Source organism: Mya arenaria, chromosome 11, assembly GCF_026914265.1.
Source record: "Mya arenaria isolate MELC-2E11 chromosome 11, ASM2691426v1".
NCBI classification, from domain to species: Eukaryota; Metazoa; Mollusca; class Bivalvia; order Myida; family Myidae; genus Mya; species Mya arenaria.
The window spans coordinates 22,644,773-22,656,786 of NC_069132.1; the positions used below are offsets into that span (position 1 = coordinate 22,644,773).

General features: G+C 39.4%; 1 protein-coding gene across 1 annotated transcript; it reads right to left on the reverse strand.

Annotated features, from left to right (window-relative positions):
* Nucleotides 1–1,172: 1,172 nt before the first annotated feature.
* Nucleotides 1,173–4,284, reverse strand: LOC128208421 (uncharacterized). The gene is made up of 3 exons (XM_052911981.1): nucleotides 4,134–4,284; nucleotides 2,618–2,752; nucleotides 1,173–1,285 (listed from the first exon to the last, which is right to left on the reverse strand). Exons 1-3 carry the CDS (start codon nucleotides 4,282–4,284, stop codon nucleotides 1,173–1,175), a joined length of 399 nt encoding a protein of 132 aa, XP_052767941.1.
* Nucleotides 4,285–12,014: the final 7,730 nt, after the last annotated feature.

A 12,014-nucleotide genomic window follows, 5' to 3' on the forward strand; every position in this document is an offset into this window, starting at 1 on the left:
TGCCATTTTGTGATTTCTTAAAACAACCTGATTCGATACAGTAATTTATAAAGTATGAATATGAACATAGTATCATAATACAAAGATGATGTATTGCATACAACATAAAGGTAAGCATAGCTTGTATGTATTTGCCCAGAACACAAACCAAGGGTTCCTGTCGTATTAATAAACAAGAAATCTCATTGTAATGTTCTCAATACTATTGATGGGGGAGGTTGTACCACATATTTAGATACAGTGTGCAACATATGATCAGTTTGTCCTGGCACAGCTTTAAGAGGAATCGTCCATATAAGCTAGAACTAGTCCAATCGACTCAGAGTTTCAACTGTAAACAAATGGACTCAAAAGTAAATCTAGGCAGATAATGTTTACTGATCCAAACGGTTCCTTAAATTTGATTGGCACAAAAAAGCAATGCACAAACGGAAAACATACTGTGCTTCAATTGGAAAAAAAGCTTTTAGATCGCAATGAGTATCACGTGGACTGGTTTATGTAAACGCAAACAAATTCATTAAAGGAGAATACTTTTAAACAAAGCAGTATTAGACTAGAACATTTCTTGTTTATGTGTTTTTGAAAGTCAAATTCGCATGTAACACTATGCCGTTCAGGAAATTGTACTGTTTCGTCCAAACGTTTCCATGTGTCGACATGACTAAACCTCCCCATCCTACATGTAGGTCTGCGTGAATAGTGTGATAAATTCTGAAACGATAACGGGATATAAGTTAGTCCATTGGTAAAGTTAAAACAATAACAACGTGTCCAAAGATCTAGGTAAGATATTTTTTCCGAAAGACCGTTAGATAATGGCTTCGTCCATTGCTTGCTTTCTCATCACTGCTTATTATAAAAAAAAGTGGTTGTAGCAGTTAATTGCGTGTTGTTTTTACACTGGAAATTATCCGATGATTTGTCTGCATATTCATTTTCTACTGATTGAGCGTTTTCAAGTGATATCAAAATAATTGAGGATAACCAGTCATCCACACATTCACATTATTATACATATAAGGATAACTTTATAATAGTGTGTTTAGCAATTTTGCTTTCTACGTGTAATTGCCAAACACATCGCATTTTTTGTGCTGTTGGTCCGATTGTTGAGAAACTAAATGAATGCAGTTTAACAGTTACAATAAATATGTTCATTTATTCGACGTTTAGCGTGAACTTTTACCTTCAAATCCTATCTTGCCGTCGCGATCATCGTCGACAAGTTTGAAAAGATTTTCCAGTTCTTCCTCTGAACATTCTTCCCCATTCTGCAGAATCGCTAAAACACACGTATAACAGTGTTACGGCAAGTGAAGTATTCTTTGTCCTCAGTGTTTGTGTTGGCATTTGTCGAGGTAGTAGCATCACCATGGTTACACTGTCGTTGGCGTGGATAGTATCGTTTAAAACAAATCAGACTTGAACTTTCATAAAGAACATGGATGATTGGAACTTGGTAGGCAACTTTACAATTGCGCTTGAAAGTTCATGTGACATAATATAATTTTAAAATTATGTGTGGCAAGTCTCATTACTTAAGCTTAAAGTTCAACGCTTTAGATATTCTTCTTCATGAAATGAGAAAATTAAACTTATTTCTGTTAAACATGCGATTTATAATGGGTATATGGCTTCACGTTTAATTTGCTTCAAAATAGAAACAGGCATTACGTCATTATCTTGTCATTGACAAACTATTGTCAACTGTTTACAAATAGAATGTACATAATTAAGGAGTTAATTAAGTAAATACAGATACACAATATTGGTTACTTAACGTAAAACAAGGAAGAAATTTTGGGCAAAGTCTAACATAAATGTAAACAAGTTATTGATCGGAAATCGTTTTTCATGTTAAGGTCACACTGACCTTGACCTTTGACCCACTGACCTCAAAATCAATAGGGTTCATCTGCTGGTCATGACCAATACACCTACCAAGTATGAGGTTCCTGGGTCAAAGCGTTCTCAAGTTATTGATCGGAAACCGTTTTTCATGTAAAGGTCACACTGACCTTGACCTTTGACCCACTGACCTCAAAATCAATAGGGTTCATCTGCTGGTCATGACCAATAAGCCTACCTAGTATGAGGTCCCTGGGTCAAAGCGTTCTCAAGTTATTGATCGGAAACCGTTTTTCATGTTAAGGTCACACTGACCTTGACCTTTGACCCACTGACCTCAAAATCAATAGGGTTCATTTGCTGGTCATGACCAATACACCTACCAAGTATGAGGTTCCTGGGTCAAAGCGTTCTCAAGTTATTGATCGGAAACCGTTTTTCATGTAAAGGTCACACTGACCTTGACCTTTGACCCACTGACCTCAAAATCAATAGGGTTCATCTGCTGGTGATGACCAATACACATACCAAGTATGAGGTCCCTCGGTCAAAGCGTTCTCAAGTTATTGATCGGAAACCATTTGGTATTCCGACCGACCGACAGACAGACAGACAGACAGACAGACAGACAGACCGACCGACATGTGCAAAACAATATACCCCACTTTTTTCAAAAGGGGGCATAATAACTGAAATAGATCTGAAAAAAGAGGTCTGGTTCCATAAACGAAATAAATATACATAGGAACAATGAAGATGCTAATACCTTTGAGTTCCTGTTTGTCTATGAGGCCATCTCCGTTACGGTCGAACATTTCAAATGCAGCCCGTATTTCCCCTGTGGGGTCTGGCAACGTCTTCACATACTCGTAAAATTCCTCGAATTCCAACTCGTCGTCAGCTGGAAAATGGAAGAGCCCAATGTGATGTTGAGTACTGCTAAATCGGTCTAAACCCCAGTCAGGGAGCCCCAATATTCACTGACAGGTCAAGGGCGGTAACACGAAAAATCATTATCAAGGATATCAAAATGCTTTTGCAACCTGTGTTTGTCTCATAATCTTCTTTGACTGTCGTTCTGTTTGTATTGTCTTTCAACTTTGTGTATGTCTCCTTGCGTATTTGTTGTTACATAACCCGGTGTATGTCTCCTTTAGTTTGCGTTGTCTTATAACCCTGTCTATATCTCCTTCCGTTTTTGTTATTACATAACACTGAGAATGTCTCCTTGCGTATCTGTTGTAACATACCCCTGTGTATGTCTCGATGCGTTTGTGTTGTCATATAACCCTGTGTATGTCTCCTTGCGTATCTGTTGTTAAATAATCCTGTGTATGTCTCATTGCGTTTGTGTTGTCTTATAACCCTGTGTATGTCTCCTTACGTTTGTGTTGTCTTATAACCCTGTGTATGTCTCACTGCGTTTGTGTTGTCTTATAACCCTGTGTATGTCTCCTTGCGTTTGTGTTGTCTTATAACCCTGTGTATGTCTCCTTACGTTTGTGTTGTCTTATAACCCTGTGTATGTCTTCATTCGCGTGTGTTGTCCTATAACCCTGTGTATGTCTCCTTGCGTTTGTGGTGTCTTATAACCCTGTGTATGTCTCCTTACGTTTGTGTTGTCTTATAACCCTGTGTATGTCTCCTTGCGTTTGTGTTGTCCTATAACCCTGTGTATGTCTCCTTGCGTTTGTGGTGTCTTATAACCCTGTGTATGTCTTCATTCGCGTGTGTTGTCCTATAACCCTGTGTATGTCTCCTTGCGTTTGTGGTGTCTTATAACCCTGTGTATGTCTTCATTCGCGTGTGTTGTCCTATAACCCTGTGTATGTCTCCTTGCGTATTTGTTGTTACATAACCCTGTGTATGTCTCCTTGCGTTTGTCTTGTCTTAAAACCCTGTGTATATCTTCTTGCGTTTATGTTGTCCTATAACCCTGTGTATGTCTCCTTGCGTTTGTGTTGTCACATAACCCTGTGTATGTCTCCTTCCGTTTGTGTTGTCACATAACCCTGTGTATGTCTCCTTCCGTTTGTGTTGTCACATAACCCTGTGTATGTCTCCTTCCGTTTGTGTTGTCACATAACCCCGTGTGTGTCGCCTTGCGATTTTGTTGACGTATAGCCATGTGTATGTCTCCTCCCGGTTTCGTAATTTGTCAATTAGACATGCTTTTCTTTTAATCAGACACGCCAGTTCACCGTGACGAAAATATACCTGTGTGCTTCAGAACATCATCATTGGTTGAGACCTTGGTAAAACGGTCAACATTTACAAATTACCGTTTTTGTCCGCCTGTATCATGAATTGATGGACATCGTCGTCTATGGGGTTCAGTCCGACATACTGCAGCAGCCGCTTGAACTCCCGCATACAGATACGTCCGCTCTGGTCACTGTCGTAGTTACTGAATTTAGCTTGCCACTCTGCCATTGATAGTATAAAGGTTCTACGGGTGATATAACATACTTTTGTTACGAAGTGTTTGGAATAAAGATCTTTAAGAATGGTGTATTAGGGCTTCAGAACTCTTATAATGTTTATGTCTGAAAGCGAAAATGTCGAGAAAAGAAAACAGTGGATCTACCGGGGAGTAGTGGATATGGACCCCGACTGCCGACTGAGAGATCCCAGGCCGCGGCGCAGTGGGTTATGGACCCAGACAACTGACCGAGAGCTCCCAGGCCGCGGCGATGTGGATTATGGACCCATTCTACTGACCAAGAGATCCAAGGCCGCGGCGCAGTGGATTATGGACCCCGACTGGCGACCGAGAGATCCCAGGCCGGGGCGCAGTGGATTATGGACCCAGACTACTAACCGAGAGATCCCAGGTCGGGGCGCAGTGGATTATAGACCCAGTCTACTGACCGAGAGATCCAAGGCCGGGGCTCAGTGGATTATGGACCCAGACTACTAACCGAGAGATCCCAGGTCGGGGCGCAGTGGATTATGGACCCAGACTACTGACAGAGAGATCCCAGGTCGGGACGCAGTGGATTATAGACCCAGACTACTAACAGAGAGATCCCAGGTTGGGGCGCAGTGGATTATGGACCCAGACTACTAACAGAGAGATCCAAGGCCGGGGCTCAGTGGATTATGGACCCAGACTACTGACAGAGAGATCCCAGGTCGGGGCGCAGTGGATTATAGACCCAGTCTACTGACCGAGATATCCCATGCCGGGGCGCAGTGGATTATGGACCCAGACTACTGACAGAGAGATCCAAGGCCGCGGCGCAGTGGATTATGGACCCAGACTACTTACCGAAAGATCCCAGGTCGGGGCGCAGTGGATTATGGACCCAGACTACTAACAGAGAGATCCCAGGTCGGGGCGCAGTGGATTATAGACCCAGTCTACTGACCGAGAGATCCCAGGTCGGGGCGCAGTGGATTATGGACCCAGACTACTGACAGAGAGATCCCAGGTCGGGGCGCAGTGGATTATGGACCCAGACTACTAACAGAGAGATCCCAGGTCGGGGCGCAGTGGATTATAGACCCAGTCTACTGACCGAGAGATCCCAGGCCGGGGCTCAGTGGATTATGGACCCAGACTACTGACAGAGAGATCCCAGGTCGGGGCGCAGTGGATTATGGACCCAGTCTACTGACCGAGAGATCCAAGGCCGCGGCGCAGTGGAATATGGACCCAGACTAACCCCGACTGCCGACCGAGAGATCCCAGGCCGGGGCGCAGTTGATTATGTACCCCGACTGCCGACCGAGAGATCCCAGGCCGGGGCGCAGTGGATATGGACCCCTACCCAACCGACCGAGAGATCCCAGGCCGGGGCGCAGTGGTTTATTGGACCCCGACTACCGACCGAGAGATCCCAGGCCGGGGCGCAGTGGTTTATTGGACCCCGACTACCGACCGAGAGATCCCAGGCCGGCGCAATATTCGTTTTTATGTTATCTTTTTCATCTTCATAATTATAAAGATATAGAGGATATTTGTTTATTTCAGTGTAAGATCGTATTTAATTTCACGAGTGTTAGAGGAAAATATATTTTCACGAGTGGCGAATCCACGAGTGAAAATATAGTTTTTCTATGATCACGAGTATGAATACGATCTTTCACTGAAATAAATTTTCTGTTTCTTTTATGCTTATTTTCGGAGTTTTATTAGTTTTTTAATTTATTTCTTAATTATCCTCTTTTTTAAAAAAGGGTGTTATTTACGCCGTTACCCGTGGGGCGCCCTTCGCGTAAAATTATAGCTGTCAACTTTTCTATTTCCGGTTTGTTGAGAAAAAGTTGTCTGCTATTCATTCTTATTGTTTATTATTCGCTCGTTTTTAGTGCAAAGCTTTTATGAACAGTAGCCAAAGTTTAATAAGTGCACATATGTTCCAAAAATAACGAAAACACTTTTATTTTAAGCGGGGCATGAATACATAACCAAATTACTACGCTGCGATTTAATGAATGACAATTTTGAAGGTCAAATGTAATAGCAAAACATATGCGGATGATCATTGAATTTTAAATATTTTCTTAGTTTTAGAGTATGTTTCATGATACATGGATATTAAGTCATCTTTCTGTCAGAGACCAGTCTGTTTTGCTTGAAGACAGGTCGTTTTCAAGGTAATGATGAGGACTACGCTAGTTTGTTGACATATTTTGAGACGTGGGTGGGGTAAAAAATATCAGATTATCTGTAAATTGTTGTTTGAATTTTCATGGAAGCTCGTTTTACGTATTACAACGACAAACAGTTCAAAATACATTTGAACGGTGATATAACATTCTTTTTATGTTCAAACAGTTGTTTTCGTCTGTAATTTGTTTGGTATGAAAGCAAATGTTCGAGCATGCAGCTTCAAGATCAAGAAAACGTTTAAAAAACGGGATAACCGGTAATGAACGGTAAGTGGTTAATTTCCAAAAATATATTTATTTAAATTTATAAAACATTTCTTTTAATTTGCCAATATTTTCTGGTTCAAAGTGAAGTGTTCTGTTTTGATCAAGGGGAGGTATCTACAAAGGATTTTAAAAGTAGTTCTGAAAGTTGATATTTTCACTCCTTATTTTGCAGAGAAAATATCAAATTGATATTTTCACTGTTGTTATTTCACTGATAAAACCCCATATTTCATCGAAAAGTATGAAAGAAAAACTTATTCTTTAAATAACTGTTATATTTTTTTAAGCGGGCGTTAAATGTCCAGTCCACCAGATTATATAAGCAGGTGTTATAAGGAAGAAATTCTCATGATACCAAAAAAAAAAACGATACCTAAGCTTATACTCTTGATATGGCTTGATATGTTTTAACCTTTTGAAATTTGATTAAAGGAATGAATTGCGGGGTTGATGTCATTATCGGGGTACGAACGCAATTGGGCTGGTCAAAGCTGCTCTCGAGTTGTTGCGACATTTATACGGGAGAATTTCACGACAGCTCTTGAGTTGCTGCGACAATTATACGGGAGTATTTCACGAAAACTCTCGATATGCTGCGACATTTATACGGGAGTATTTCACGAGACCGCTCGAGTTGCTGCGACAATTATACGGGAGTATTTCACGACAGCTCTCGAGTTTCTGCGACATTTATACGGGAGTATTTCATGAAATCTCACGAGTTGCTGCATTATTTATACGGAACATTTCCGATACCTTTTCGCCATCATAACGAAATTACACAAGAATAAAGGTATTGTATGCGATATGTTTGAGTTCTACAGCTTAGTCAAAGTTGACAGGACGTATATGAGCAATTATAGAAATGGTGCACATAGTTGCACCGTTGATACAATTTAAATACGACCTTTTACGATATATGGCGAGTCCTTAGTAAACTAACACATCATAAAGCAATGTTACGACAAAAGAAAGTACGACATGAAATTTGGCTTTGATATAAGTTATCTTTCGTAAAATATGAACGTATTTATTTATATGTTATTCGCCTTGGGTCGTACTTTGTCGCAATGACTCAGCAGTAGCTTTTAAATGGAGGCATAGAACAGTCGTGATCGTACAACCAAAAGGTAACAGTGTGTACGGCAGTTGTACGACAATGTACGGAGGATTCCAGAGAGTTTACGACTTCGTTTACGGCCATACTTTAACAAAGCTTAATATTCTCGTAGGACGTTCCTGACAATACGCGAGGAACGGCGACACTTGTTCGACATCATACTATGTAATATGTAGACGTCAATTGGAATTGTACACGGCAAAATGGCGATAGTCAACTCATAGCTAAAGTCATAACAGTGTGACAGGGTTCTAAGAAATGGATATGGGCTGGAGTTTCCCGTCAACTGAACAGTTTTACTGATGGCAACCTTTTAAACTCAATGACATTATATCAGGTGTAAAAACGCTGAAAATAAAACAAAACAATGACTATCATAAAATAAGTTTTGAAACGGCTAATGGAACAACTGAGGGCAGTATTAACAGAAAACAATAAAACCAGTCTTAAAATAAAAGAAATCTTCAAGAATGCTACAACAGATCTGATCTAAGGGACACGAATCTTGTAAGTATTCATGGAGTGCTTCTGGTATCCAGTATATAAACACATTCCTTTCTGAATGTCGTGCTTTTCAACAGAAATCTGTAACTCAAACAATGCCTTAAGCGTCAATGTTTACTGAAACTTTACAAAAAGCTTAACTTTTGTTAAGTACTTAATAGCACAATATACATTTGAATGGGCACTTCATTACAAACTCCGATTTTAACCTTAATAGATGAAATTTTATTCAATATATATGTTACACTATAAAACTCGTTCAAAGATTGGATTTAACGAAATTCAAGAAACATGCATACATCATGCAATACATACGCATTACAAGTCAACTCATTATGATATTTCAAAAGATATCGCATTCCAAACTTAAAGCATATGTGCAGAAAAACACTCGTTTTGAAAGAAATGCACTTGCGATTATTGTCTATTATGAATAATGATTAAACCGCAATGCTCGCTCATCAGTGTAATCAGTAGTTTTAGACAACATGATATACGTATGTACGACCTCTTGTTTAATGCATATTAAGGTTGCACCAAAACACTGCCGTACATTATGCCCATTGACCAGGAATAAAACGAAGATCGAGGAATTTACGAATATTTTAAAAATGTCTGCCTACCTTCCTTAGTCCACTGATTGGCCTGAAATAATTGCATTTGGAAGTTGGCATTTACATTTAATTTCATTGTAATCAAACAATACGTTTTAATATTTACACCTCAACTTCCATTCCTTAAATAAAGCATACACACAATTATTGTGATATACATGCGAAATGCATTTGCCCTTATACATACGATTGTATGAGATTTGTTTTTTCCATACGTAAAGCAACTGTCTTCTTTGTTTAAGTATATGTAATCAAAGACATTTACTCTTCAAACACCATCATCATCATCATCATCATCATCATCAGGATGATTTTACAGTCACATCATACATACAAATAGTCAATAATTGTGTCTGTTATGTAAGGAAGTTTTTATAATTTCGTATTGGATGACCACTCATTTAAAATCATGTACATAAAAGCAATATTGTAAAAGTATTTTTTATGCTACATGCCTTATTCACAGCTAGTCCTTACCATTTTAACTTGGAGCTTAATCCTGTATGCACAAAGTGGGACTGAGCTATGATCCTATTAAAACGTTGAATTAATTATCCAAGTATTTCTCCGTGTAATTGGCGATCTTTCACCCGCGATTGATACATATCTAAATATTTAAGCTATACTCATCCGATTAAGTTTATACGATTTGTATTTATTTAAAGAAAGCGCAGTATGTTATTATTAATTGGTTATACTTATTAACAATTGTGTGATAGGATAAGAAAGTCCCCGTGCGCTTTTTTTTTTAAAATAATACAACTATGAAAGCATTACATGTACTACCAAATGTTCACTTTATGTTATCATTGATGTGGTATGCCACATTTATGTTGGAAAATTGTTGTAAATGTTAAAAGAAATATTTCTTAAGATTTTGTTTACTCGCGTTATTTTATGGAGAACATTTGAACGGACAACATTGTGTATGCAGTTAATATATAATGTAACCGTTCTCAAGAACAATGCAGTAATAATATAATAATTGTTGAGTTTGATTGTACTTTTGTAGACGTGCATTGTCGTTTGCATAGCCATTGTCAAATGTCAGTGCTGGAAATGATGTAATAATTATGAACCTATATTTTATATTGTCAGCGTCATGTTTGACATCGCCAGTGATTATCATTTGTATTTAATTTTCACGACTTTATTCCAAACAGTAGTGTTCTCAAACAAGGAAATATAGGACATCATGGTTATAAAGGTTAATCGTTGACATGTAAGTGATATTGGCCATACTTTTACCCCTGCCATGTAAGTGATATTGGCCATACTTTTACCCCTGCCATGTAAGTGATATTGGCCATACTTTTACCCCTGCCATGTAAGTGATATCGGCCATACTTTTATCCCTGCCATGTAAGTGATATCGGCCATACTTTTATACCTGCCATGTAAGTGATATCGGCCATACTTTTATCCCTGCCATGTAAGTGATATCGGCCATACTTTTATCCCTGCCATGTAAGTGATATCGGCCATACTTTTATCCCTGCCATGTAAGTGATATCGGCCATACTTTTATCCCTGCCATGTAAGTGATATCGGCCATACTTTTATCCCTGTCATGTAAGTGATATCGGCCATACTTTTATCCCTGCCATGTAAGTGATATCGGCCATACTTTTATCCCTGCCATGTAAGTGATATCGGCCATACTTTTATCCCTGCCATGTAAGTGATATCGGCCATACTTTTATCCCTGCCATGTAAGTGATATTGGCCATACTTTTATCCCTGCCATGTAAGTGATATTGGCCATACTTTTATCCCTGCCATGTAAGTGATATCGGCCATACTTTTATCCCTGCCATGTAAGTGATATCGGCCATACTTTTATCCCTGCCATGTAAGTGATATCGGCCATACTTTTATCCCTGCCATGTAAGTGATATTGGCCATACTTTTATCCCTGCCATGTAAGTGATATTGGCCATACTTTTATCCCTGCCATGTAAGTGATATTGGCCATACTTTTATCCCTGCCATGTAAGTGATATTGGCCATACTTTTATCCCTGCCATGTAAGTGATATTGGCCATACTTTTATCCCTGCCATGCAAGTGATATTGGCCATACTTTTATCCCTGCCATGCAAGTGATATTGGCCATACTTTTATCCCTGCCATGCAAGTGATATTGGCCATACTTTTATCCCTGCCATGTAAGTGATATTGGCCATACTTTTATCCCTGCCATGCAAGTGATATTGGCCATACTTTTATCCCTGCCATGCAAGTGATATTGGCCATACTTTTATCCCTGCCATGCAAGTGATATTGGCCATACTTTTATCCCTGCCATGTAAGTGATATTGGCCATACTTTTATCCCTGCCATGCAAGTGATATGGTCATACTTTTATCCCTGCCATGTAAGTGATATGGCCATACTTTTATCCCTGCCATGTAAGTGATATTGGCCATACTTTTATCCCTGCCATGCAAGTGATATTGGCCATACTTTTATCCCTGCCATGCAAGTGATATTGGCCATACTTTTATCCCTGCCATGCAAGTGATATTGGCCATACTTTTATCCCTGCCATGCAAGTGATATTGGCCATACTTTTATCCCTGCCATGCAAGTGATATTGGCCATACTTTTATCCCTGCCATGTAAGTGATATTGGCCATACTTTTATCCCTGCCATGCAAGTGATATGGTCATACTTTTATCCCTGCCATGTAAGTGATATGGCCATACTTTTATCCCTGCCATGTAAGTGATATTGGCCATACTTTTATCCCTGCCATGCAAGTGATATTGGCCATACTTTTATCCCTGCCATGTAAGTGATATCGGCCATACTTTTATCCCTGCCATGTAAGTGATATTGGCCATACTTTTATCCCTGCCATGTAAGTGATATCGGCCATACTTTTATCCCTGCCATGTAAGTGATATCGGCCATACTTTTATCCCTGCCATGTAAGTGATATCGGCCATACTTTTATCCCTGCCATGTAAGTGATATCGGCCATACTTTTATCCCTGTCATGTAAGTGATATTGGCCATACTTTTATCCCTGCCATGTA

Coding starts and splice junctions, on each gene's coding strand:
- LOC128208421 (XM_052911981.1), bottom strand. CDS start 4,284: ATGGCAGAGTGGCAAGCTAAATTCAGTAACTACGACAGTGACCAGAGC. Junction 2,753..4,133: donor GATACAGGCGGACAAAAACG/GTAATTTGTAAA, acceptor TCCATTTTCCAG/CTGACGACGAGTTGGAATTC. Junction 1,286..2,617: donor AGACAAACAGGAACTCAAAG/GTATTAGCATCT, acceptor CGTGTGTTTTAG/CGATTCTGCAGAATGGGGAA.